This window comes from Euprymna scolopes, chromosome 24 (assembly GCF_053919585.1).
Source record: "Euprymna scolopes isolate OS-2025 chromosome 24, ASM5391958v1, whole genome shotgun sequence".
Taxonomy (NCBI): domain Eukaryota; kingdom Metazoa; phylum Mollusca; class Cephalopoda; order Sepiida; family Sepiolidae; genus Euprymna; species Euprymna scolopes.
The window spans coordinates 58,054,658-58,079,983 of record NC_136505.1 but is presented as its reverse complement, the minus strand read 5'-3'; the positions used below and the strand labels follow the sequence as shown (position 1 = coordinate 58,079,983).

Here is a 25,326-nt window from a genome sequence, read left to right as displayed (position 1 = left end):
ATATATATAGGTATGTATATATATATATATATATATATATATATATATATATATATATATATATATATATACTAGCAGTTCAGCCCGGCTTTATATATATATATATTTACTATTATATAAAAGTCATTTTGTGTGTGTGTGTGTGAGTTCCTTCCTTATAGGTCCCAAAACTGCTGAGCCTATATTTTCCAAATTTAATCCAAAGGTAATTCATATGTCTGGCAGTGTTCTTAGATATGTTTTGTACAGAAAATTATCTGATAAGTATCGAAAATATAAAAAATCTGATCCCAAAAATAGTTTTTCTTTCTTATAGATAAAAAAGAATAATTTTTACAGGGGAATATTTTACATAACACTGGCAAGGGAGATAATAAATCTTAGCAAATGATTTCTTCTTAAAAAAATCAGAATTATTGACATCTGGCGATATAGCTCAGTGGTAGACAATTTGACTACAGATTGGATGATCCTCTGTTCAAGCCTGGATATACCGTACCATTTTATTTTAATTTTTTCTTATTAATGAGTTCAATTTATGAAGAAGAGATACCATTCATAATCACAGCAAATCATTTCTTCATTTGCATGACTTTTCCAGGGCATTCATCGTCAAGCTCAAATATCAGTTGATATGATATTGTAAACAAACGCCGACGGAATTGATGAACGACATTATCATTATTATTTTTCATTCTTTTTATAGATTAGTCCACCAGGCAAAATATTCCTCGTAATATATAATATTCAATAGAGGATTGATTTCATAAAAATAGATACGCAATATGCATAAATTAAAATATCATGTTTAAGTGACTGGGTAATGTCAGGTGTCCAGCTAGTATATATATATATATATATATAATTTAAAGGAGATTAGAACAATAGTCTAAAGAGCTGAGTGTATTTTAATGTAACAGTGAAATTACTAGTTTCATTAAAATATAGGAAAGAAAAAGTGCTCGTTGTAATTTAGATATATAATAAGCTCGATAGGTAAATATCCTAGAGCTAATTCAATATTAAGTAATGTGATTGATAATTTAAAATTTAAAAATCAAATTATAATTAAATTAAAAATCAGTTTCACAAGAAGGAACAACAACAAAATCAATTATCTGTACGATCGTTTCGGAAAACCGTGTTTTTATTGTGGTAGACATCAAGTTACGGACAATAATTATTACATATAGTTTTTTAATAAACAACGTCTCCTCGTCAGCAAATTTTAAAGGGTTTTTATAAAAGGTCTCCTCGTCAGCAAATTTTAAAGGGTTTTTATAAAAACCCTTTAAATAAAATAAATAAAAACAATAAAAACACGGTTTTCCGAAATGATCGTACAGATAATTGATTTTGTTGTTGTTCCTTCTTGTGAAACTGATTTTTAATTTAATTATAATTTGATTTTTAAATTTTAAATTATCAATCACATTACTTAATATATATATATATATATATATATATATATATATATATATATATATATATATATATATATATATATATGAATAATCCCAAATCAGTTCGATTAATTATCCCTGATGATGAATCCAGGCAGATTTGAAAGTACATTTATAAGCATTTAATTTTCTTCCGGTGGCGTTGAGGTAAGATACTAGCCTATGAAGTCAAGGTGGCTTTGCGACAGGGCTTGAATCTGCCAACTAGCAGTAATTATCATTTCCTACACTGATGTTTATGTAAACATGAAGCACTAGTGTTTGTAGATAAAAAAATAATTGTTAATATTTAAAACATATATATATATATATATATATATATATGCAATGCTCGCTCTTTGTTTATAAACAAAGTGGTTAGAGCACTGTACAAGTGGTGGACAGATGTTTATTTAAATAGACATTTGGCAAGATTATTTATGGGCGCCGCTCCCGTGTGTTAATCGGTAGAACTGCTGACTGTCAATGCGATGGTTCTAGGTTCAATCCTCGGCTTGGGAGAGGTGCTAGTCTAGAGGCACTGATGAGTTGTGATACAACGAAACAGGACTGTATGTCGATGACTACAAATATATATATATATATAAAAAGTTTTGAAAATGGCAATTAAGTTACAGAATTTTTAGCATTTAATCTACATGAGGATTTGTCAGGCTATTGCATGGAATTCATGTTTTTATATATCCTCATGGTACTGGGTTTGTTAGTCAGCCAATCAGATTCTTAGTTACTCACACGCTCATTTATTGTAGAAAGTGAACGAACACACTTGTTTCTTTGTTGTTTTAGCAAGGATTTTTTCTTTTCTTAGTGGTCAGACCTAATTTTAATAGGAATGTTTATTAATAATAATAACAATTATATATATATATATATATATATATATATATATATATATATACATACATATATATTTATAAAAGTGAGAATGCATGTATTCTGTAAGGACACTTCTCAACCTATATACTCAACAATTTTTTTATCTACAGACTTGAAATTTAGTATATATACAGTATTCAGACATGTGGAAAACTTTTAATCGGTTTCCATCCCCCAAAAAGAGCTGCTAATGGGTCAAAATTGAAAAATTGGTACATGGGAGTCATCGGATTTTTATGTCTTTGTCAACTGTTTCACATGACAGATCCCTTATGTTAAATATAAGTTGGTTTGAAAACACTTTTTAAAGATCACGTCAACTGGCCTAATGTTTATCGTACTTAACTCACTGTCTTTAGGTTTTGGTTTCGATCTCAGCTTGAATATTTTTTTTTTTCACTCACTTCATTTGTTCAGGAAAAACATAATACTCACATACACGTCTCAGTTTCCTTTCATATTTTTTACTTCATTTTTCTTTTAAAGAATTTAACGTTTTACATTTAATACTTGGCAACGGTGGGTACATCTTCTAGTATATATAATAATAAGGCCTCCGTTTAGTCTCGAAAGACAAAGGATACCCCTTGTATGGGCAGCTGCGCATGTAATTATGAGGAAATGGTCGCGCAATCTCCAACCACACCTCTTCTGTTTGGGTCCAGTGGCAAGGAAAAGTCCAGGACAACTGGAAACAATGCTGAGATAAGCAGAGAGCACATACAGCACCCGGAAGTCCTAAACAGTCACCCATTTAGTAGTGACCAGGTTCAATATTGCTTAACTTCGATGATCCAACTGGAACCAGCATGGCAACGTGATTATGCCGTACAACGTGATTATTCTAGAATACATATATATATAATGCTAAGTTTTTTTTTTTTGTCATAATTTTTCACATGTATATGAACTCACTCAAATTGTTGACAAGCCAACATGTATACCAAATACTGCATCTTTTTCTGATAATTTGCTCACAGCACCATTTTCATCGTCCCCTCACCAATGGAGTTACTGTTATTGAGCAAATCTCTGACAAAATTGACAAGATCCTACCTATTCCCCCTTTTGCTAGCATTCATGTCTGCGGTGACTTTAATATTCACAATGTTGGACTAGTCCACTCAGAAAACATGGTAAGATAAGGATGAACTCAAAAAAAGATTGGTGATGAAGTTGGGTCTTTTCATGGCCCTTCCCTTTCATATAAGCTCATAAAATTATTGATAAGCCTACAAACCTACCAGATGCTGCTGGACATTTTGGCAACCTTCTGGATCTTTTCCTGACAACTTTCTCTGAACAGTGCACACCTACTTTCCTATCGCTTCTGAGATCCTCTAATCACTCAGTTGTCTGAATTAAGATCAAAATGAAGTTCAGCAAATTCTCTGACGTTCCTTTCCATCGGAGATTTATTGATATTCATGAGTTTAAGATCTTCATATCTGAGATCCCCCTTAAATCCATTTTCCAAAAACTTTTTACTCATTCTCTTTCTGTTCTTGACTCCTCTGCTGATCTGTTACACAAATCTTCAAATCCCAACGTAATCTATATATATATATATAAGCGAAAATGTATGTATGTGTGTTCGCTTTTTCTACAAAAGGCTTTTTTCAGAGAAGCAGTCAGTCAGTTCACAACTTTTTAAAACTTTTTATATCACATGTAAACCGTAATATCTCAGAGTTTAACAACGGAGCTCGCCTGTCTATTTAATTTGCTCGACTTCGGGAAGATAAATATTCAACAGTTTTCGCTCGCCGCATGTGCGTTAGGCCTTTTCCCATAATAAAAGCGACACTAATTGTCTAGGTATTTTTTCGGTCTTGATCGCCAGAAATGTCTGAAAGCAATGAGCTTTAATCAATGTGGAAATATTATTTCCTTATATCAGAAGACAATTGCTATTCAATTTCGACAAGTGGAGCTGTTTCCCCCTACCCCCAACATCTTGGGAAAAAAAAAAGCATTCCCACACTAAATGAAATGCTACCCCGCAGTCAAAAGTTGACCTCATTAAGTCATTAAAACGTGCACCTGCTAATTTAAGTAATTAAATAAATTCAAACGTGTTTCCGTTAGCATCTCGCAGTGGCCCAATGGTTAACGTCACACTCTTTTTTTTTCACACTTTAATTTCCAACTTTGCCTCAAGGGTTCGGGTTCGATCCTTATACTTACCTACCAAAACATTTTTTTTATTTTAACCCCCCCTCCCCAGAGTTTTGATTTACCCAAAACCACACACACACCTCCAAACACCCGGGCAACGCCGGGTACCCCTCGCTAGTCTATTATAGAAAAGCGAAAATGTGTGCATGCGCATTTTTTTTTGTATGTCTGGCAAAGGCTTTTTTTGGGGGGAAGGGGGTCACTAATTCTTACAACATTTTATATACTTTCTAGATTGTAATTTCTCCGATTTACAAAAGGTCATCTATATCTTTTATTTCAGCGACTTTTATGTTACGAAATTCGCGCTGTGATTTCATTTCTTTATGGCGTGATGTTTGACCTAGAAAACCACCTGCTTTTTTAAACGTTTAATTTCAACCATTATCACTTCCCTGCCCTCGTAGCGTCGTGGTAACTTATCAGGCTATTCACTTCAAGACTTCGGGTTTGAGCCTACCTCCCTACCAAAATTTTTTTTTCTTATACACCGACAAACAACCGGGCATCCCTGCTAGTCTATAATATAAATCTCACCTGTCTGTTTAAATATATGTATGTATGTTTGTATGTCTGCCTAAAACTTTCGACAGAGGCGACGGATTTTCACGAGATCAGTATCATTTTGAAGCTCAATCTTTCGGACAACAAATATCTAAAAATTGGCCAAAAACATTAATTCTTCACCCTCAACTGGGCACTTTTCTACAGAGAGGGGTTGCTTTTTTCGCCGATATTTTTGAAAGTCATCGCCTCTTTTCAATTGTCTAGCCTTACTTCTGGCTTTGTGATGGACGCAACGGCAAAGACGTCACATATTTTTTTTCACGTTCTTTTCCTCCTTTGTGGTACGGGTTCAAGCCTACCTGTCTACTACCACTTTTTTTTTTTGGCGCTCGCAATTTTTTTTTTTTTTTTGCTCAACCAAAACCTTTACACACACCTCCACCCAAAACTCAAACTTTTGACGTAGATCCATACTATCAGGTCTCCTTGTTCAACATTAGAGATTTACATTCCAAGCTTCCAGAGGTCGGAATCTATTTACAAGCGGCCAAACTTGACCGGTTGTTTCTGTGCAAAACTAGCATGGGTTCATCAATTTCTATAGATGATTTCATGATCACAAATTACTCAAACATAGCCTGAAAACTTGACCCCCAGAGTCACCATGGTCCTAGATTCATAGAATAAAATTTACATCAGGGAATGTTTTCCAAAAGGTAGGGACACTTCCTATGATGATCCTGACTTGGTTTATGTGTTTCTGTGTTGTACTTGCTTACAGCATCAGTTTGCCTGCTATCACCGATGGAGTTACTGTTATTGAGCAAATCTCTGACAAAATCGACAAGATCCTGTCTGCTCACCCTTTTGCTAGCATTCATGTCTGTGGTGACTTTATGTTCACAATGTTGAATGGTTAGTCTTCTCAAAAAAGACTGGTAATGAAGGGAGATTTTCTCTAGACATTAGCAGAAAAGAGTCAGATGGTAAGAAGTGATTAGGATGGACTCTAGAGAAAGGTAGACAACGACTTGGATAGAGATAGGTTAGTTTGGAAGCCAATTTCTGAAAGCTGTCCAACACATGCCATCATGTAAACGGACGTTAAACTGATGATGGTAGTGATGATGATGACTGATCATCTGACAAAAAAAGTTACTTTTAGGGTTAGTTGTAGATTAGGGCTACACCATTTCTGTAGATGGTTGGTTAATGAAATAATCTGAAAGTTATATTTACGTTGATAGTTTTGCGCCCCCACTCCCCCAAATCCTGCCATGGATTTACACCAAAAGCTCAAAAAACGTATCCTCCAATGCAATTCATCTATATAAATAAAACAGTAGATGTATGTGTGTGTCTGTAAATATTTAACCAATAAACTCTTAAACTACTGGTCACATAACACTGAAATAAACAGGAAATAGTAATCATAGGCCAAGGATAGTTTATAACGAGTAAAATCTTTGGATGGATGGATAATGCGTACAAAAGTCAGCAAGATATAATCCAAAAAATGTTCATTTCAACTTTCCGACATATTTCTATTAGTTTGCACATGCGTAAAATTAATAATAGCTAAAAGCGGTTTGATTTTAAAATTTAAATTTTAAAAATTCCTTATCTGTCTGTTGGGTTAGCTCAAATGGTAAGGAATTTGGCTAGAGCAAAAAAAGAGAGAACATGGCAGGAGCGCTAAATGTTTTGGTTTCGATTCTAGCTGATGGGACCCAAGTCATTTATTATTTTGCTTTTGAAATCAGTACTTTATATTAGGTACAATATAATATTCAATAGAGAATTGGCTCTGTAATAATAAATACAAAATCTGCATGAATTAAAATATATTTAATCGTATTTTACGACTGGCAAGGTCGGGCGCTCCCTTGCTAAATAAATGCATGTATAGTAATTAGTGAATAATTGTTCTAAACTCATTTTGGTGCCCAGAAAAGTTAGACATTTATAATATTGTTTTTGAATGTTTTTAGGTGAGGATTAATAATTTATATAAATTCGGTGTATATTTAGAATTACACTTATTAAAAAAAAAAAAAACACAGAAAAATCTTTATGATATAGATACTCGTCACAGAACGAAGATGTCACATTCTAAAAGTCATATGGGTTTGGTTAGTAACTTTTCTATTTGGCTAGTAAACGAAAATATTTAGTTGTCAAAGGTCAACTAAAGATAAATTTGTCCGTAGAGCCCTGCGTACATATAAAAATAATTCTCAATATATTTATAAATGTGTTTTGCATTTTTAGTAGATCATTTTGACTTGGTCATGTCATAAGTAGCTCTCATGCTGAAAAAGTGTGTGCACCTCTGGTCTAAAATCTGTTTGATGTGTCCACCTATTTATCCTTAATAAGATAGTTAATTAATTAGTTAAGAGAATATTAGTCTCTCTCTTATGTGCAATCTGTTTCTCTCCATTTTTGTACAAATAAAAGTGACCTTGCTAAGAAATATGAAAATATTACAGCAAAGTTATCCAGATAAAATCAAAATCTGACACCATCATAAGATTCTTTTTGAGAAAACAAAAACATTTAATTGAAAAAAAAAAAAAGATACAAAAAATAAAACAGGATTTCAATTATTTTTTTGTTTCGCACCATTTATTAGAGTTTATTAAAATTAAATTTGATATTTTTAACCTATAACATGGTTCTTTGTATTGTAAGTCCCTCTTATTAAGAGAAGAGGATAGAAGCTCCTTTTGTCCATTTTTTTTTTTTATCTATTTCTGTATTTTTTTTATTTTTTATGACAGATGCTTTTTTTTGCTAGTGAAAGAAAAAAAAAAAGGGAAGATAAAAAGGAGTGGAAAAGTTAAGTGCTTGTGCAAAATAGTAGATTTTGAAACAAACATTTCAGGTTAAAACATTAATACATACTTACATATGTCATCTCAGAATTATTACAAATTCTAAAAACTTATCCGGTAGAAAAATAATTACAAGTAAAAACAAAATTTATCCAGTTTTATCGATTTGTAAAGTTTTATTGTATGTTTTAATGTGGAAAAGTTCTTGAAAATCAAGGGGAGATAACTGCAATCAAGCAACTTGAAATAAAAAATTTCGGACCATTATTGTGGATGATTTTTTTGTAAAAACTGGATTTAGTACATCCTCTAATGGATCATTTTCCGTAATTTTTAGAATTTATACTAATTTTGCCATGGCACATAAGTTTGTAATAATGTTTTTTCACCTGAAATGCATATGTTTCAAAATCCACTATTCTGCACAAACACCCATTTATTTAAGGGGTTATAAAAAAAGTTGTTTTAAGTTTGGAAACCGGTGGCAGCTGAGATGACAGCCATTCGTTTGAGTTCATGGTCATTATGAAGAGCACTGGTTAAAAAACAAGGGGCATCTAGTTCAGAATCTTCACTGCTGGAAGTCTCAGAGTCGGAGCTGGGACTATGATACGGACCTATACTCGGCAGAATATATTTTACATATGGCCGATCAGACCGAGATGTCTTTGCTTGTGGAATGTTTGCTTCTTCTTCACCTTTTTGGGTAGATGAACCTAAAAACAAGACAAATCCGATTCGTATATACATATCTACTTTTTAAAAATTTTGTGGTTCATGTCCAAAATTCAACCTAATTAAAAAAACAAAGATACAGAAAAATCTTTATGATGTACGTACAAGTCATGGAACAAAACTGTCATATTCAAAAAATCATGTGAATTGATCAATTAGTTTTTTTTACTAAGAAAATCAAATTTTATGAGGAAGCGAGAATGGTACCTCAATCCACAACATTTAATAAAAAGAAACAACTCAATTTGAACTACCGAGACACAAGTAGAGATCCAAATCAGCCTTGTAATGGTTACAATATAGTATTAATTGCTAAAAATCATAAAAAATGATTTTCTGTATAAAAATAAAACTACCTGATCAATTTACATGCTTTTTAGAATATGATATTTTCGTTCTGTGACATGTACATACATCAAAGATTTTGCTGTAGTTTTGTTTTTCTTAATTAGGTTGAACTCTGAAGAATTATCATGTTTTTTTTTTATAAGGGGGGAGGACATAATCAGTATCAAAATAATATCCAGTTCTTGTCCATAATTTCTCCTATATTACAAAAATAAAAATCTGCATGATGTACATACCCATGATAAAATGAAAACATCATATTCCAAAAATCATAGAAATTGATCAAGTAGTCTTATTTTTAATTTAGAAAATCAAATTTACGAGTTTCCGAGAAGCGACTGCTTCGATTGCCATTTTGAAATTCCCATTAATCGATTAAAAATGATTTTCTTTATTATAATAAAACTACTTGATCAATTTATGTGATTTTTGGAATATGATATTTTTGTTTCGTCATCGGTATGTACAACATACAGATACAGATTTTGCATTTACTGACCCGCGTTTTCCAAAGTTTCTCGGGCTCGCTCAGCAGCTGACCGAAATAACTGGAAAAGGTCAGAAGAGAGTTCTTCAATTTTTAACAAATGTTCTCTCTGTTTTAGCTAGGCTACTTTTTTTATAAATTGGAAGAAATAAAACTTAATTTTAATCGCGCAGATTAGTGTTGGGAAATTCAATAAATAAAATTACAAACATGTATATGTTTGTAATTTTATTTATTGAATTTCCATGTTTATCCTGTTTATCATTTCTCGTAGTGGTTTGACATTTCAGGTTATTCCCATAAGCGGCCGAGCACACCAGAGAAACTTTGTGGAAACCGCGTGGTTGGTAAGTGCAGAAGTATCCAGATTTTTATTTTTTTTTTAATATAGGGTGAGATCTGGACAAGAAACAAACATGCAAATCAGTTCAAACAACATAGATTAATTTCCTGTAAATAAACGTTTGGTTGACAAAGATAATGAACATCACAAGTAGTAGTAGTAGTGTTTTGCTGTTGGAATAGTTTCTCGCTTGTCCAAATGAGCACGGTCTTCAATACTTCTCAGCATAGAATATCTATTTTTATTTACTTATGTATTTATTTGTCGATTAATCTTTCATATGTAAATCCCATTGGATACATTTGTTATTTTGATGTCAATATCTCAAATCCTATCTACTTGCTTTCTCATGAGTACAGAGTTAGACACAAGATTATTTTGTGGAGGAAATCCAACTCCCCAAAAATTTGGAACTCTGGATTGGGCCAAAAATTAAAATTGCCTCACAATAGATGTACTGTAGTATCAGGACATATACTAAAGATGAAGATAAAGGTCTTAATATCCAGAAAACTACTTGTCTGCCCCAAATTTAAATGTGATATTCGTTTTCAGCATACCGAAAAACCTATAAAAGTTGTTGATTTAACGGTGAATGCTGAGTTGCAGTTGAAATATCAGAACATACTACACTCTAATCTTAAACAGTCCTATTTACAAGGCTAAAGTTAAACACAAGGTTAGGTTTTAATGTGGGAAAAAGTGCTTTGAGTAAAAATAAAAATTGCTTCAGTTTAGAAGGACCGCTTTCATTAACGAAGAATAGAACAGACCAACAGTAGCATCAGATGGCATAAACAATCGCATGAAGCATGATATGGATGTGCTTGTGAAGTGGGTGACTATAATTGAAGCCAACCCGAAGTCCCTTTTCATTGGTTATTACCCAAGATGTAGGAGAGAGCATCACTTTATTCCCAGGATTGCTCCATTTACCTTTGACTATCCCCTTATAATGCAAATAGGTATCAAATACTTTTTTTTTAGTCTCTGATATAATTTGACCAAGGATTAAACCCTGGTCTCACAGCTCATTAGTGAATAGCTAACTATTATACCAAATAGATGCTTAAAGGTATCAAATTCTTGACAATGTCTACAGCTTTAGCTGAAAGCCCTAAAAGAGACAAAAACTCTTACAAGAAACAGACACAATGTAAGCTTTAATTGATTGAATATATAAAATACTCTTAAGACACTTGTCTGTCATCTTCAGTGAAATGTATAATGGAGGATTTATGGCCCATGTACATCTTTTTCTATAAAAAAAACTAATTGTATTTAATCTATCCAGTGTTGCCCAAGATTCTTGATGAATTCTTACTCAGAATTGTTAACACAGTTGAAAATATTAGGTTGAGAAGAAAGTGCTTGTGGAATTTTTAATTTTGATTTAAAATGTATTTTCAAATAAGTTTTCATTATAATACCTTTACTTTATATATCATTTTAAAGGGCGTTTTTTACTCTATCTAATCGGTTAAATTACAATCGTTTTAAAACAATTGTCGTCTTTTTAGAATGTTGAACAAAAGATGGGGGGAAAAAAAAAGCAAATTTGCAAAATTTTCTTTGAAACAGCTCGCGATATCAACAAAGGTTTTGGCCCAGGGACCACTACTGAATGCGGACCACAGTGGTGGTTTAAGAAATTTTGTGGCGGTGATGAGAGTCTTCAAAATGATAAGTGTAATGGTTGGTCATCAACAATCAATTAAGAGCCTTAGTCGAAGCCAATACACACACAACTGTTAGAGAACTTGCTTCTGAATTAGATGTAACATATACAATGATTTCCAACCACTTGAGAGGGATTGAAAAGACAAACCAAAAGAAACGCCATTATGAAGTATCATCTTCCCTTCTTTTACACAACAAAAACAACCCGTTTCTCGACCGGATTGTGACTTGTGATGAAAAGTGGATTCTTTACAACAACCAGCGACACTCAGCTCAGTGGTTGGACGCCGACGAAGCTCCATGACACTTCCCGAAGCCAGAGTTGCACCAAAAGAAGGTCATGCTGACTGTTTGATGGTCTGTGACCGGTCTCATCCATTAAAGTTTTTTTGAATGCAGGCAGAACCATTACGGTGGTGAAGTACTGTCAACAAATGGATGAATGCATCAGTAACTTTGACAACAACACCCAGCGATATCAAAAACGCCTTCAGCGACTTCATCGCCACCAGAACGCAAGATTTTTTACATTACTAGCAAAAGTGTGTTGATTCTGATGGTATTTATTTTCAATCAATAAATCTTTGTTTGAGCCGAGATATGTTCGCCTGAATTAAAAACCAGAACATTCTTGTCAACCTGATGATAAGTGCATGTTATGTACAATCGCATTAGCTTTCTGTCTTCCTTTCTTTTCGACTTGGAAGAAATGGTCATTGCCATTATCTACTTTAAGAAGTAGATAATGGCAATGACCATTTCTTTATTCTGTACAACTTTTACACTCTGTTTTGTCTACATATGAACAACCAAATAAAGAAACGTATATCCTGGATTTCTCATACATGTGACTCTTCAGCAATCAAAATATTGTGCCGAGAAACATCAAATGAAAAAAACAAAAAACAAAAGAACAATGCTCACATTGTTACAGGATTCATAAAACACGGTTCCAGAAAAAAAGGAATGTAAGGTTCTTTTTTAGTTATTAGATGTCATCTTTTATACAAACAGAGCTAGGAAAAACTGTGTATAACTTAAATATCATGTCATAAAGTAGCCCTAAATGTATAAAGAGAATTAAATAATATGCTGAATCTCATGACCGGCAGCAATTGTTACCTTACACTGATGATTGCATAAGCATGAAACACTAGTGTCTGTAGGTATAAATGAATAACTATTATTTAATTATAATTATCAAGTCCCTTAAAGAATACTTAAGGATAGGCACTGTCTGTGGAATTATAACTAAAGCAGTCAACTAGCGTCTATACAATGTTCATGACTTTAATTTATTCATTGCGGACTATTATCCTCATCTTTCTCAGTTGTTGTTTCATGACGTTTCGGCCAACTATTTCTCTGGCCTTCGTCAGTTGGTAACCATGACGGGATAGGAACTCCGAATCTCCTAACTGCATCCACAGCAATTACTGCCTTGCATAGTTGTTGTCGTCTCACCACGTTTTGGCCAAGTAAGCCTCTGGCAAGCTTTGGGTAGGATTGAAACCGTTATCTTCCGACAATTCTCACCTCGAATTGTAGGGATTCAATGTTTCTATCCACTGCACCACGGGCCCCGAATGAATTTCAATTAAATAATATATATTACGAAATATTGATTGTCATTGTATTCGCCTGAATTCGGCATTTAATAGTTCTTAATTTGTTTCATTCCTGTGGCAATTGTTTGGTGGCCTTGAGGTAGAGACTCAGCAAATGGAGTAAAAGATGGCTTCGTGGCTGAGTTTGAATTTCATGATCGGTAGGAATTATTACCCTACACTGATGATTACGTAAGCATGAAACATTAGTGCATGTAGGTATAGATGAATAATTATTATTTAATATATATAATTTGAGGTTGCTATTTTTCAAAGGTAAGGTAACCAGTGAAATGTAACGAGGTTAATACAAGAGTGCTCAATACGGAAGTAGAGCAAGTTAAACTTTCAATTTGTCTTTACATAAGCAGTAATTTGTTGCTACACAGTCATGAGCATGTTTCGGTCTTTTATCTCATCAGGCAACAATGCTTATATTCAAAAGAGGAATTCTTAATCATTCCGCTTTTGAATTCATTCCGCATTGTTGCTTGAAGAGGTCTCTAGTTACTAAATACTAGAAGACCGAAACATGCTCATGGCTGTGTAGCAACACATTACTGCTTATGTAAAGACAAATTGAAAGTATATATATATATATATATATATATATATATATATATATATATATATATATATATGGTCATAAAGTTAATCAGCTGTAAGTTGATGATGATCTGTACTTGATAGTATACAATTGCCAGCCAGGTTTTTGTTGATGTTAACACAAAATGGTCACAATATACAAACAATAAATAAAAATAACTTACTTTCTTTTTTCTTTTCATCTCCTTCAGATTTTTTTTCTGGACTGGAACTAAAAATTAAAAACATGACTAAAATTAAAACAAAACCAAAAAAACCTGGAAATTTTTATGATTTTTCTCCTATTGCAATTTTTTTTTTTTTTTTTTTTTTTTACACAGGCATCACCACATTATCAAGGCCAAGAGGCCACTCAAGGATAAGGGTTAAAGAGTGTACAGTAGAAATTGGACAATATAGTAATCATTAGTAATGAAAATTCGGTAAATATGTTAACTTATATGGAACGGCCCATTGTTTTATAAATGTTATAAAGTAATTATAAACAATCTTTATGGTTTTTGGTTTTTCTCTCTGTTTTTAACATTGTATCAACAAATATTTAATTCCAGCTAACATTTTTAAAGGTCGAACTAAAAAAATTTTTTTTTGGTAAATTTTTACTATAACTGCAACTCAACACTCACCTTTAAATTGACGATTTTTACAGGTTTTGCAGGTCTACTTACTGAGAATGAATATCACATTCAAATTTGGGGCAGACAAGTAGTTTTCTGCATATTAAGACATTTTTTCTAATACATTACTTAATAAACTTCAGTGGCAGTTACTATTCTTAACATGAGGAGGGGTGTGTTATGTAAAACACATGTACATTAGTACTTGTTCAGTTGCAACAAAACATGGCTGCCAGTGAAAATATAAGGGATTACATTGGATAATAAAGGTTGTAATATCCAGGAAACTACTTGTCTGCCTCGAATTCCAATGTAATACTTGTTTTCAGCATACCTGAAAACCTATTTAGCAGTGAATATTGAGTTGCAATTAAAGTAAGAAAAAAAAAAATTTTTTTTTTATTTTTTTTACTAGTAATAATTTATATATACTACTAGTGAACCTGTGCTTGGGTGTTGCGTGTAAAAAACAAACAAACATAGAAAATCCAGCACAAATGAAGACCCCATGATGTTAATGTAAAAAGCAACCGGAAAAGTTAAAAAAAAAAACTTTTCATATGAAATTTGCAAATTATACAATGTTGTTGTATAATGAGTTAAAAGACAAATTTTTAGTCAGTAATTTGTTTTGGAATTATTTTTTGTAATTTATTTATCTATATATATAAAAGCGAAAATGTGTGTTAGTGTGTGTGTGTGTGCATTTTTCTGTATGTCCGCCAAAGGCTTTTTTCAACAGGCTGCTCAGTTGGCTCACTCTTTAAAACTTTTTATATAATGTCTAAATCATAATATCTACGAGTTATGACTGGGATCGCGTCTATTTTTAATTTGCCTGACTTTTACGCGCTATTTTCGATTTTTTTTTCAATCGCTGAGTTTTCTTTACGCTGTTCAGTATAAAAAAAGTGAAAACTGGCTTGCAGCCGCGTCATGTTTCAAGGTCAAACATCATGCAACTTAACTTTCTCGCACCTGTCAATTTCACTTTATAACCATTAACTTAAGGCGCTTATCACTTCTTCTCCCCTTGTGGCCGAGATGGTTAGGTCTCAGGGTCTTTTTTCCATTTTGTTTCCACCTTCGTGTCAAGGCTTCGGGGTTCAAGCCTATCTTCCTACTAAAACTTTTTTTTTCTTTTACACCTCCAAACACCCGGCCAACATTTTTTTTCTTAACAGGGTTGTTTGGATCTACCTCCACCCCCAACACACACACCTCCAAACACCCGGGCACTGCCGGGTACCCCCTGCTAGTATATATATATACAAAAAAAATCTAATATAAGTAAAACTTAATTCCATAACTCTATTATTATATTAGTGACAAGTAAAACATACTTTTTTGTTTATATTTTTTTAATTTGTTGGGTAGGAGGGGGTAATATACAATGTAACAAAAGAATAGAATAACAGACTGATGAATAAATGAATCAAAATGCATTAAGATAGAAATTAATTTTTTAAAGAAACAACTTTTATTTTGTGGGTAGGAAATATTCACTGTCTTTTTTAGTTGGTGGTGGTGTTTCGGATAAGGCTTTCTTTGTAATGTACAATTTAACAAACAAATAAAATGGCTGATTTGCATAAAAGAGAACAGAAATGCACTTAATTTTTTAATCTAATTCCTAAACCACTCAACAAATTTCCTCTGGTTGATTCAGACATATCAACCCTAAAAGATCGCTAATGCAAAGTATTCACTTAAGAGAAACCATTATTTTACAAATAGTTTCAAGTTTATATCGAAGAGGGGATTGTTCATAACTTTCTCTATATTATTAGTACATAGTAATATTTAAACTTAAATTATTGACTACAAGAACTGGATTTATACTTTGCACATCTCATGGTGCTCGGATGTACGAAGACCAGTCGCAGACACCCCTGGAGGCCAACTCAGAATGGTACTACATCTCTGCAGACCTTCAGTCAAAAATAAGACTAACAAAATTAAACTCGAGCATCAATGCATGCTTTGTGTTGCTGCAGTATCCGACAAAACAATTGAACAATATCATCACATGGTAGATATTTACTTGCTGCCAACATCAGCAAGATGTGACACAAGGTCAGAAAGTGGGGATGTCCAATCAGTGTCCCTAAAGGAGGAACATACTAGTTTAGCAAAAATTGCCTGAGCATCCCCATTAGCATTTCCCAATAGGGGCGTCTCAGGCAACAATGGATAAACATGTCCCATCTAAAAGCCGGATGGCAAGGCCTGAGAGAGTGGACCTTCTAGATAATACCGAGGCAGTGTATCTCATTCCTGGCCCTGCACCTGTTGGGCTGATTGTCAAGAACAGATTCTTGATTGGTACTTTCTACCTAGTTTTCAAGTAGCCAAAGCAGCAAAGAGATTCATGCTCATAATTGAAAGAATGGTATGAGGGTATATCACCACATGGTATCAAATCACATCAAAAGAGTTTTAACATTTATTTCTATTAGAGTATCTGAACATAGAGAGTATTTGCTCTCGGAGTTTTTCAAATATCCTTTAATACAAATAATAAGGAATCTGCCAATCAAAAGCTGCTGACTCAACCGTCGGTTAATGTGGAAAGGAAGACTATGATATGATGGAACATTACCCTCTACTGACCAACTTGTGCAGCTTTGAAAGATCTTGCAGAATACAATAAAAATGCAAAAAGATTGCGAACAAACAAACTGTTTGTATGACCACAAAGTCACGTAAAGAAGGGTTTTTTTTTTTTATATATAGTGTGATAGTAACATGTGAACCTATGTTTACGGGTGTTCCCCGCAAAGGTTGTGGCTCATTGTCAGAATTTGGTACTTGACTTTGACACTGGCCATATGTCAGTTATTTAATCTTGGTTACTACTGTAACAAATGGATTTTTCTTTCAAATAAAATTACAGCTCTTGAGTTTTAAAACAAGCAATGATGTATTATTTTGAGAAATTTAAGATATCACTTTCTCTGCTAAACGACAAACTTGCAATCAAAATAACAGTCACTTCCATAGAATAGAGAATAAAAAACTGGTTTGCTTAAAATTCTGACTGTATCCAGAACTGATAGAAACAAAACACATGGCAATAAGTAGGCCCAACAGTCAGCTGACCAGCTGACCAGGTACCCCAAATCTCCTGTTGTGTTTTGCTCAAAATATATATAGAGAGAGTGACATCAAATGTCAGTTCTGTTTGAACTCCACAGAGATCATTTGAAAATTATCAACTGTTTAATTACGGGACATAAAAACTGATCGATTAGAGAGATTGTTATAGTGATAAAAGAGGCATTCTGTAAATAATATAACTTTTCTGCCAGGAAAAAATTTTGTTTCAACAATGAGCTTGTCTGCTTGTTATTAGAATATCCAATGATTCTGACATCCCATTTCTCTGAATACAACAAAATTTGGCGACAGGATGAGATTGGATTAAATACAAGATCTCAAAAACAAAAAACGCACATGGTCTAAAAAATTTTTTTTTTAATTTTAAAGTCGTTCCTGCACAATCAAGAAAAAAAATCTTTTGCTCAATAATTTTTTCGTGATCACAGGAAAAAAAAAGATACTTTTTCAACAATTTTTTTGTGAACACACAAAAAATACAAAAGAAATTTTTTTTTTTTGTATTTTTTTGCGAACAAACAGAAAAAAAATATTTGTGCAAAAAAAAAAAAAAAAAAATCGAAATTATTTACATCATGCATTAAAATTTATTAGATAAAATATTGCAAAACAAGCAAGCTAAATGTTTTTAAAAGCTCAAAACAATTTAATTGAAACTTTGATGGCACAATTTCACAAACAATTAATGAAAACACTAAAATCAATTTCTCTGGACACATGGCAAAATATACCCCTATTTTCTGAGATGCAACCATAAATCGTACTCTACATGAATCCTTGATGTAACTTTCACAGTACCAGGATACCAAGAAACGAACGTGATGCAAACGAACGATGTTAAAATTTCTTAAAATCGGAAAAACAAAAACAAAAAAAGAAAACGTAAACGTGATGAAAAAAAAACAAAAAACAAACGTGATGCAAAATGAACAATGTTAAAACTTCTTAACAAATCTAAAAAAAAAAAACAAAAAAAAAAACAGCGAACACGGAAAATGGCATAAATAACCGTTTCAATATAGTATTGTTTGGAAATCAAATTTGAAAAACTTGAAAATAATTTTTTTAAATTGACAAACTCAAAATAAAAAATGACTAGTAAGACGAAAGCAGAAAAACAGTTTTCTATTTTTAAAGAATACTTTAGTCAACTCAGCGCATTATGTTAGCATCAGCGCTTAGCGAGCCGTTTTTCTGTTAATTTAAAAAGATAACATTTTAAAGAAATTTCCGCACAATTAATAACTATCAAATATTTACATATTATACATGAAAATAATTCTTAAACTATTATCTATATGAAAATGGATGATATATGCCGATTTATCTTATCAATTTTGAAATATTCTTTGTCAACTTTGCTGGGTCATACCTTTGCTTCCTGTGGTCGTAAAAATAAAAATCAAACATCAGTAGAAATGGACTTCTTTGTTTAGTCTGTAAAATTTCAGCCATATCCAATCAAATTTAATCCTGTGCATATGTATCCAACGCTTGTAATGCTGAAAAGTAGTGAAAGATACAGTCATCGCTGCTATATTTGTGGAACCTGAAGTTGTCTCTGCACTTGTTTCCACAGTGAGATCGCTACCTGTCACTTTAGAGATGATCCAGAGGCTACAGCCACAGATCCATTATTACAGAAAGATTGACATTTTCATTTCACAAGCTGGCCAAAAACATACAGCAACTTCAACCATTTTTTCAGAGAAGATCTTCTTTATCCGAGATTAATGGAACACTTCTCTTTGGAGAATGTGTTATTGTCCCATTCAGACTCCAGAACAGAGTTCTCAAGCAATTCCACTATGGACATCAGGGAATTAATTGGATGAAAACCTTGGCACATGGCTATGTATATTGGTCAAACATGAATAGGCAATAAGAGGAACTTGTAAAAAGTTGTGCAGAATGTCAACTGGTTGTGAAGTCTCCTCAAAAAACAACATTGCAAGCATGGCCTACCCTAGAAATGCCTTGGTTACGACTACACATGGACTTTGCAGGATCAATTAATGGACAACATTACTGAATATTGGTTGATGCTTACAGTGAGTGGCCAGAAGTCAAGATGACCCATACTGCCTTAAATGAAACTATAAAGAAACTATAAGAAATTTTCAGCAGGTTGGGCATTCCTGAAATCTTAATTTCTGATAATGGTACTGCATTTACCACAGCAGAATTTTCTGACTTCTGTAAACAAAATAGTATTCAGCATCTCAGATCTCCACCTTTCCATCCATAATCAAGTGGTCACACCGAACACTTTGTCAACACATTTAAGAGAGCATTCTTGAAGTTAAAAGGGGAAGGAACTACTCAAGAGATCATAGAAATATTTTTAAGTAGGTACAGAGCTAACCCAAGTCCAAATTGCCCAAGTGGAAAGTCTCCTGCTGAAGCACTGATTAACAGAAAAATACATTTACCAATAGATACTATTCGTCCATCATCAAATAATCTTTCCAAGAGAAACAGGACGATGGAAAACAAGTTCAATTGCCATCATGGAGAAAGGTCACGTAAATTCCTACCAGGATTTGTATTAGCAAAAGACTACCGCAATGGTAAAGACAAATGGATACAAGGTTACATAATGTGGTTCTGATAATGTAATCTATGATGTGGATGTACAATCATTAGGGCTATGACAACAGCATATTCTTTACCTTGTTTTGATTCTCAGGTATATATCCATTGATAGCTTATATGTTTTATGTAGAGTGATGTGATTCTCAGTTGATTAATTGTGTCTGTGTTGGATATATACTTGAGAGTCAAAACAATGAAAACAATATGCTGTTGTCATAGCCCTACCAATTATATATTTGGGTCAGCCATGCAAATCAACTTTATCACTCATATTTTTTAAAAAGACAATTAAATAACACAAGCATTCCATTAAATATTTTACTGGCCACATTTGAATTACTTCAAAGTATTGAAGCAATGTTTAAGCAACATGCAGTAAACAAAGCAAGTCTGAAAAGAAAGGTCTAAACTGGAGGACGCAACGAAGGTGCAAACCAACTTCAACTTTACAAATAGACCCACATTAAACATCCTATAAGCATCATATTTCAAAGGAGAGTTGTTATAGCGATAAAAGAGGGAATAACTCTAAATAAAGAAAGTAGGAGTTATCGCCCCTTATAGATCTTTGAAAAGACTAAAGAGTTCTAGAGAGGGACCGAGGGCAATATGGCAGCTCCACTTGACGCTAAATATCGTTCTGTAAATAATATAAGGTTTCTGCCGTTAATAAATTGTGTTTAAAAATACAATGAGCTTGTTTGTTTGTTATTAGAATATCCAATAATTCTGACATCCCATTTCTCCGAAACACAACAGAGACGAATTCTGGAGTGGACATAACTTCTATAGAACCTCAAGTAGCTTGCAATCTCAGCATGGAATTTCATCTTTAAGAGGCAATTACTTGGTTGTTGTCCAGAATTCAAACTTGATCAAGTAATTTATATATTTATAGATATAAAATCAATTTTTTTTACAATTTTTAGCAATTTTAATAGACAATTGTAGCCATTACAAGGCTGATTTATTTATAGTCTGAATTGAGTTGTACTTCTTTATTCATTAAAGATGGCAAACCGAGACACACCATTCTCACTTCCTCATAAAATTTTATTTTCTTAGTACAAAACAAACACTACTTGATAAATTTATATGATTTTTGGAATATGGGATTTTCATTCCATGATGGATATGTACATCATAAAGATTTTTTTTTTTAATTAGGTTGAATTTTGGGTGGTCAAAACTAGAAACAGATATTTTTCATCATCACGAGTTTGTCGTTTGTGACGTGCATTGCAACCTCAACTACACATGCATAATTGTGCATATTCGCAAGGAAACACTTTATTTTCTAGTAAATGATAAAAATTTTTACTCACGCTTTCCTTTTGACAGCACCCATCAAGAGTTGAGCCTGAGACTTGGACTTAGAAGCTCCAACTTGTAATCGGGGAATTTTCTTTTCTTCGAGTTTTGTCTCTTTTTTTCCATCATCGATTTTGGTTACAGCCGCATCGTGAAGCAAACAGAGTTAAGGTAAAAACAAAAAAAAAGATCAAAACATTTATTGGCTGATACTACACACATACACACTACCCTTTCCAGGTTATTAATCAGAGGTGGGCGGATACAGAATATATTTTGGCTGCTGAGAGAGAAATGATTTTGTGGTGGTCATCTTGTATCACAGTGTCGATGATACATGACAGAAATAGCAGAAAACAATTGCTTGCATTAAGCTATGATACGATTACTTAACCACAAGTACTTGTGTTTAAGTAATCATATCATAGCTTAAGAAAATTAGCAACTTGTAAGTTGCTAATTTTCGTGATAGCTGAAAAGATATTGTAGGTTCATACATTTTCCAAAAATATTCCAGACTTCTCAATAATTAGCCAAATTATTAGCCAAACAAATAAAGTATAATAAATTACTTTGTGCTATCTATTTTTAATGTAAGGTTTGATTTGTCTATTTTAACACATACTAGCAGGACCCGTGTCCCAGTATTGCCTGAGAAGATCGATGAAACCAAGAAAAAAAGGTGCTTGTTAAACTAGAGTCGACAAATCGAATTTTTAAATATATCGTTTTAAGCAAAAATAATATGTGCTTACTTTTCATGTCGAAAATACTAATATATCCAAAAATTACAAAAATTCATTGAGTAGAACAACTGCTATTGTGTTTTTATTAAAAAAGTCTGTCGTTATAGTGACAACAAGTAATCTAAAATATTCCTTTCAGAGTTATGCCCCCTGCTTTTAGCCTGCTACTGCCTACTTTTTATAATGTCCGAGAAAAATACGATTTTAGCCAATAAATAAATTTCTAAATGATTTTTCATAATTTTTGGGTATATTATGATGACAATTAAGTACGTAATATTGTTTTTGTTTAAAACAACATATTTTTAAAAATCGATCTGTCGACTATCTTAACAAGCACCAGAATTTATTGTGTATGTGTGATAGGGGAGATAAAAATGGACTTATTTGCATGACAACTGTGTGTGTATGCGTGTTTTTGTCAATTTATAATTAAATTACATGTTGAAAATCAAGTAAGCCCATCCAAAAGTAAATAGCCTATGAAGGATCAGAAATGTCTAGCCTTTATCCATAAGATGACTGTTAATTAATGAGATGTTATTTTGCACAGCAATATACAAATTAGTTAACCTTATGACTTTGCATTTCATTTATTGTGTGAATTTGATATCAGAATTGAGTTATGAAATATCTTGTCTTTTTTTTCTGGAAAAGGGCAGGGGACATGCTCCTAGCTAGGACACTCTTTTTTTTTATTTTATTTTATTTTTTTTTATTACATTTTCACCCCAAACAAGGCAAATTGCCGCTTTGGTGTAGGGGGCTACTATCAGGGGCAACACTACTGGGGTACTATGTAGGAATTTGGGCAGCAAGGTGTCGGTTCACGTTACACTTGAACTTCTGCACGTCAGTACTGTTGGGGAAGCAGGGACCTGGAATGGAATTCCAGAGTCTAGCGGTTCTGGGGAAGAAACTATTGGAGTAAAAAGATCTTTTACATCTAGGGATCTCTACAGTGTGGGGGTGGGATTTAACAGCCTGTCGGGTTTGTCGAGGGTGCTCACGTCGTGGGGGCACAAGTGATTGCAGTTCGTCAGAGCATTCACCATTAAAATACTTGTAGAAAAGGCAGAGGGATGCAACATTTCGTCGATGGGACAAAGGCTGAAGCTTAGATGCCAGTTCAGGGCCTATCAGGTTTGCGACTCTCTTTTGAACCTTGTCAAGGAGCGAGAGACTAGTAGCAGATGCACCAGCCCAGATGTGGCAGCAATACTCCATACATGGGCGAATGGTGGCCTTATAGAGGTACAGGATACTTTCGGGTGTTAGTAGTTTTCTAGCACGGTAGAGAGAGCCCACCTTTCTTGCAGCGGCCCTGGCAATGCCTTCAATGTAATTGTTCCAACTCATGTTTCCTGTGAACGTTAGGCCAAGGAGTTTGAAAGATGGACTCTCAGATAAAGAGTCGTTGGCCATTGCTATGGGTGGTAGAGAGGGTTTCTTGTAATTATTGAATGAAACTAGTTTAGTCTTGGCAGCATTGAACGCGACCAACCACTTTTGTCCCCATTCTACTACAGATTGGATGTCTTCCTCTAGTGTTTCTGCCATTTCTTTAGAAATGTGTTCATTCGTCTTCCTGTCGTGCCTGCCATAGAGTGTAGTGTCATCAGCATATATACCCATCTCAGAGGCAATGTTGTCGGGGAGGTCATTTATGAATATCAGGAACAATAGAGGTCCAAGGATAGAACCCTGGGGCACCCCTGCATTTATATCATATTGTTTAGATTGGCAGTTACTTACGTACTGATGGTAGACTATGTAAATGGGTTTAGCAGGGATTGGCTCAGTGGTAGAGCTTCAGGCTTCACACTTTGGTGTTGTGGTTTGGAATCTCATTAGGTTCAGCCACGCTGATGAGTTATATAATGAGGAAACATGTGCCCTTAGATAATTATATTTTTAAAAATATATGTCGCTCCCCATCTGGAGGCATCATATTTGTGAGGGAAAATTTATTTCCAATTAGAATGCGCTTTCCATTCAAAAAGTATTGCAGACAAAATAAACAAATAAATGATGACGTCTTTAAAGGATATTTTCAATTCTTGGACGATGCTTGCTTGTTCTTTGTCTCTCTGTTTCTGCAATTTTTCTTGTTGTTTCGACACAAAATTCAAGAAACTCACTTCATCTTCTCCCAAACCTTTCACTGAATTTCCTGTTTAAAATTTATATATTAAAGAAAAAAAAAATTAAAAGTTTGAAAATTAATAAAAAAAATAAATTATTGTTCAAAAATAAATATATAAAAAATAAAATACTGGTACAAATTATTGATTCACTCATCTGAAGCAAAACGAGTTTTGGCATGGAAACGTGGATTTCACATGTGAATAAGATCAAAAATAAATATGCATAAAAAAATCAGGCATAAAAGAAATATTTAGATTATTTGGTTCATTCGGACTACTATTCTTATCTTGAGCGTTGTCCACACGTTATCTATTACATAAATCTCACCTGTCTGTTTAAATGTATGTATGTATCTATGTATGTTTGTATATCTGCCTAAAACTTTCGACAGAGGCAACGGATTTTCACGAGATTAGTATCATTTTGAAGCTTGACCCTTCGGACAACAAATATCAGAAAATTAGCTAAAAATATTAATTCCTTAACGCTTCAAACCTCGCGTCAACGACGTCACATAAAAGATATTATTTCAACCGCCTGTGACGTCACAATCACACATCGATAAGACCGTTTGTTTTTTTTTTCCCCTCCTTTTCCTCTGCCGCATTACGGGTTCGAGCCTGCTTACTACTCCTAATTTTTTTTTCTTTTTTGCACTCACAATTTTCCTTTTTTTTTCTTTCTTTTTTTCAACCAACACCCTTACACACACTTCCATTTTCTTTTCGCCTTTGCGTCACAGGTTTGAGCCTGCCTGCCTACAACTTTTTTTTTTTTTTTTTGTTCAAAATACACCTACAAACACCTGGGCCATGCCGGGCACCCAGGCTAGTGATATAGATAAAATATTAGTTAAAATCAGTTGCAAAATTCTTCTGGAGATCGAAATTCAATTTAATTAATTCATTTGTTTGTCCAATATAACTCGTATTTAATTGTTTTCAGGTCATTTTAAAAATCTATTGAGAAAATAGTGCCTGGTAATTTCAGATGAGATTACAATTTTTGAGATTACACTGTCTACAAAAATATCACGTGACCTAAATTTTCAAATGCCATAAATTTGGGACTGCTCAGTACGAAAATGGCATGCATCCTGCTGGAATGTTGAAATAATTG

The 25,326-nt window shown here is 33.4% G+C and overlaps 1 protein-coding gene across 1 annotated transcript in view; it reads right to left on the bottom strand.

Moving 5' to 3' along the window:
* Positions 1 to 7,636: 7,636 nt before the first annotated feature.
* The window catches only part of LOC145246724 (PSME3-interacting protein-like), a 31,346-nt gene continuing 13,656 nt past the window's right edge, over positions 7,637 to 25,326 (bottom strand). The window contains exons 4-7 of the mRNA XM_080108473.1: positions 24,111 to 24,232; positions 21,328 to 21,464; positions 13,835 to 13,881; positions 7,637 to 8,580 (exon numbers count right to left, since the gene is read on the bottom strand). Coding sequence (XP_079964599.1) covers positions 8,330 to 8,580; positions 13,835 to 13,881; positions 21,328 to 21,464; positions 24,111 to 24,232 — 557 coding nt within the window. The 3' untranslated portion in view covers positions 7,637 to 8,329. The remainder of the gene's footprint in view (positions 8,581 to 13,834; positions 13,882 to 21,327; positions 21,465 to 24,110; positions 24,233 to 25,326) is intronic.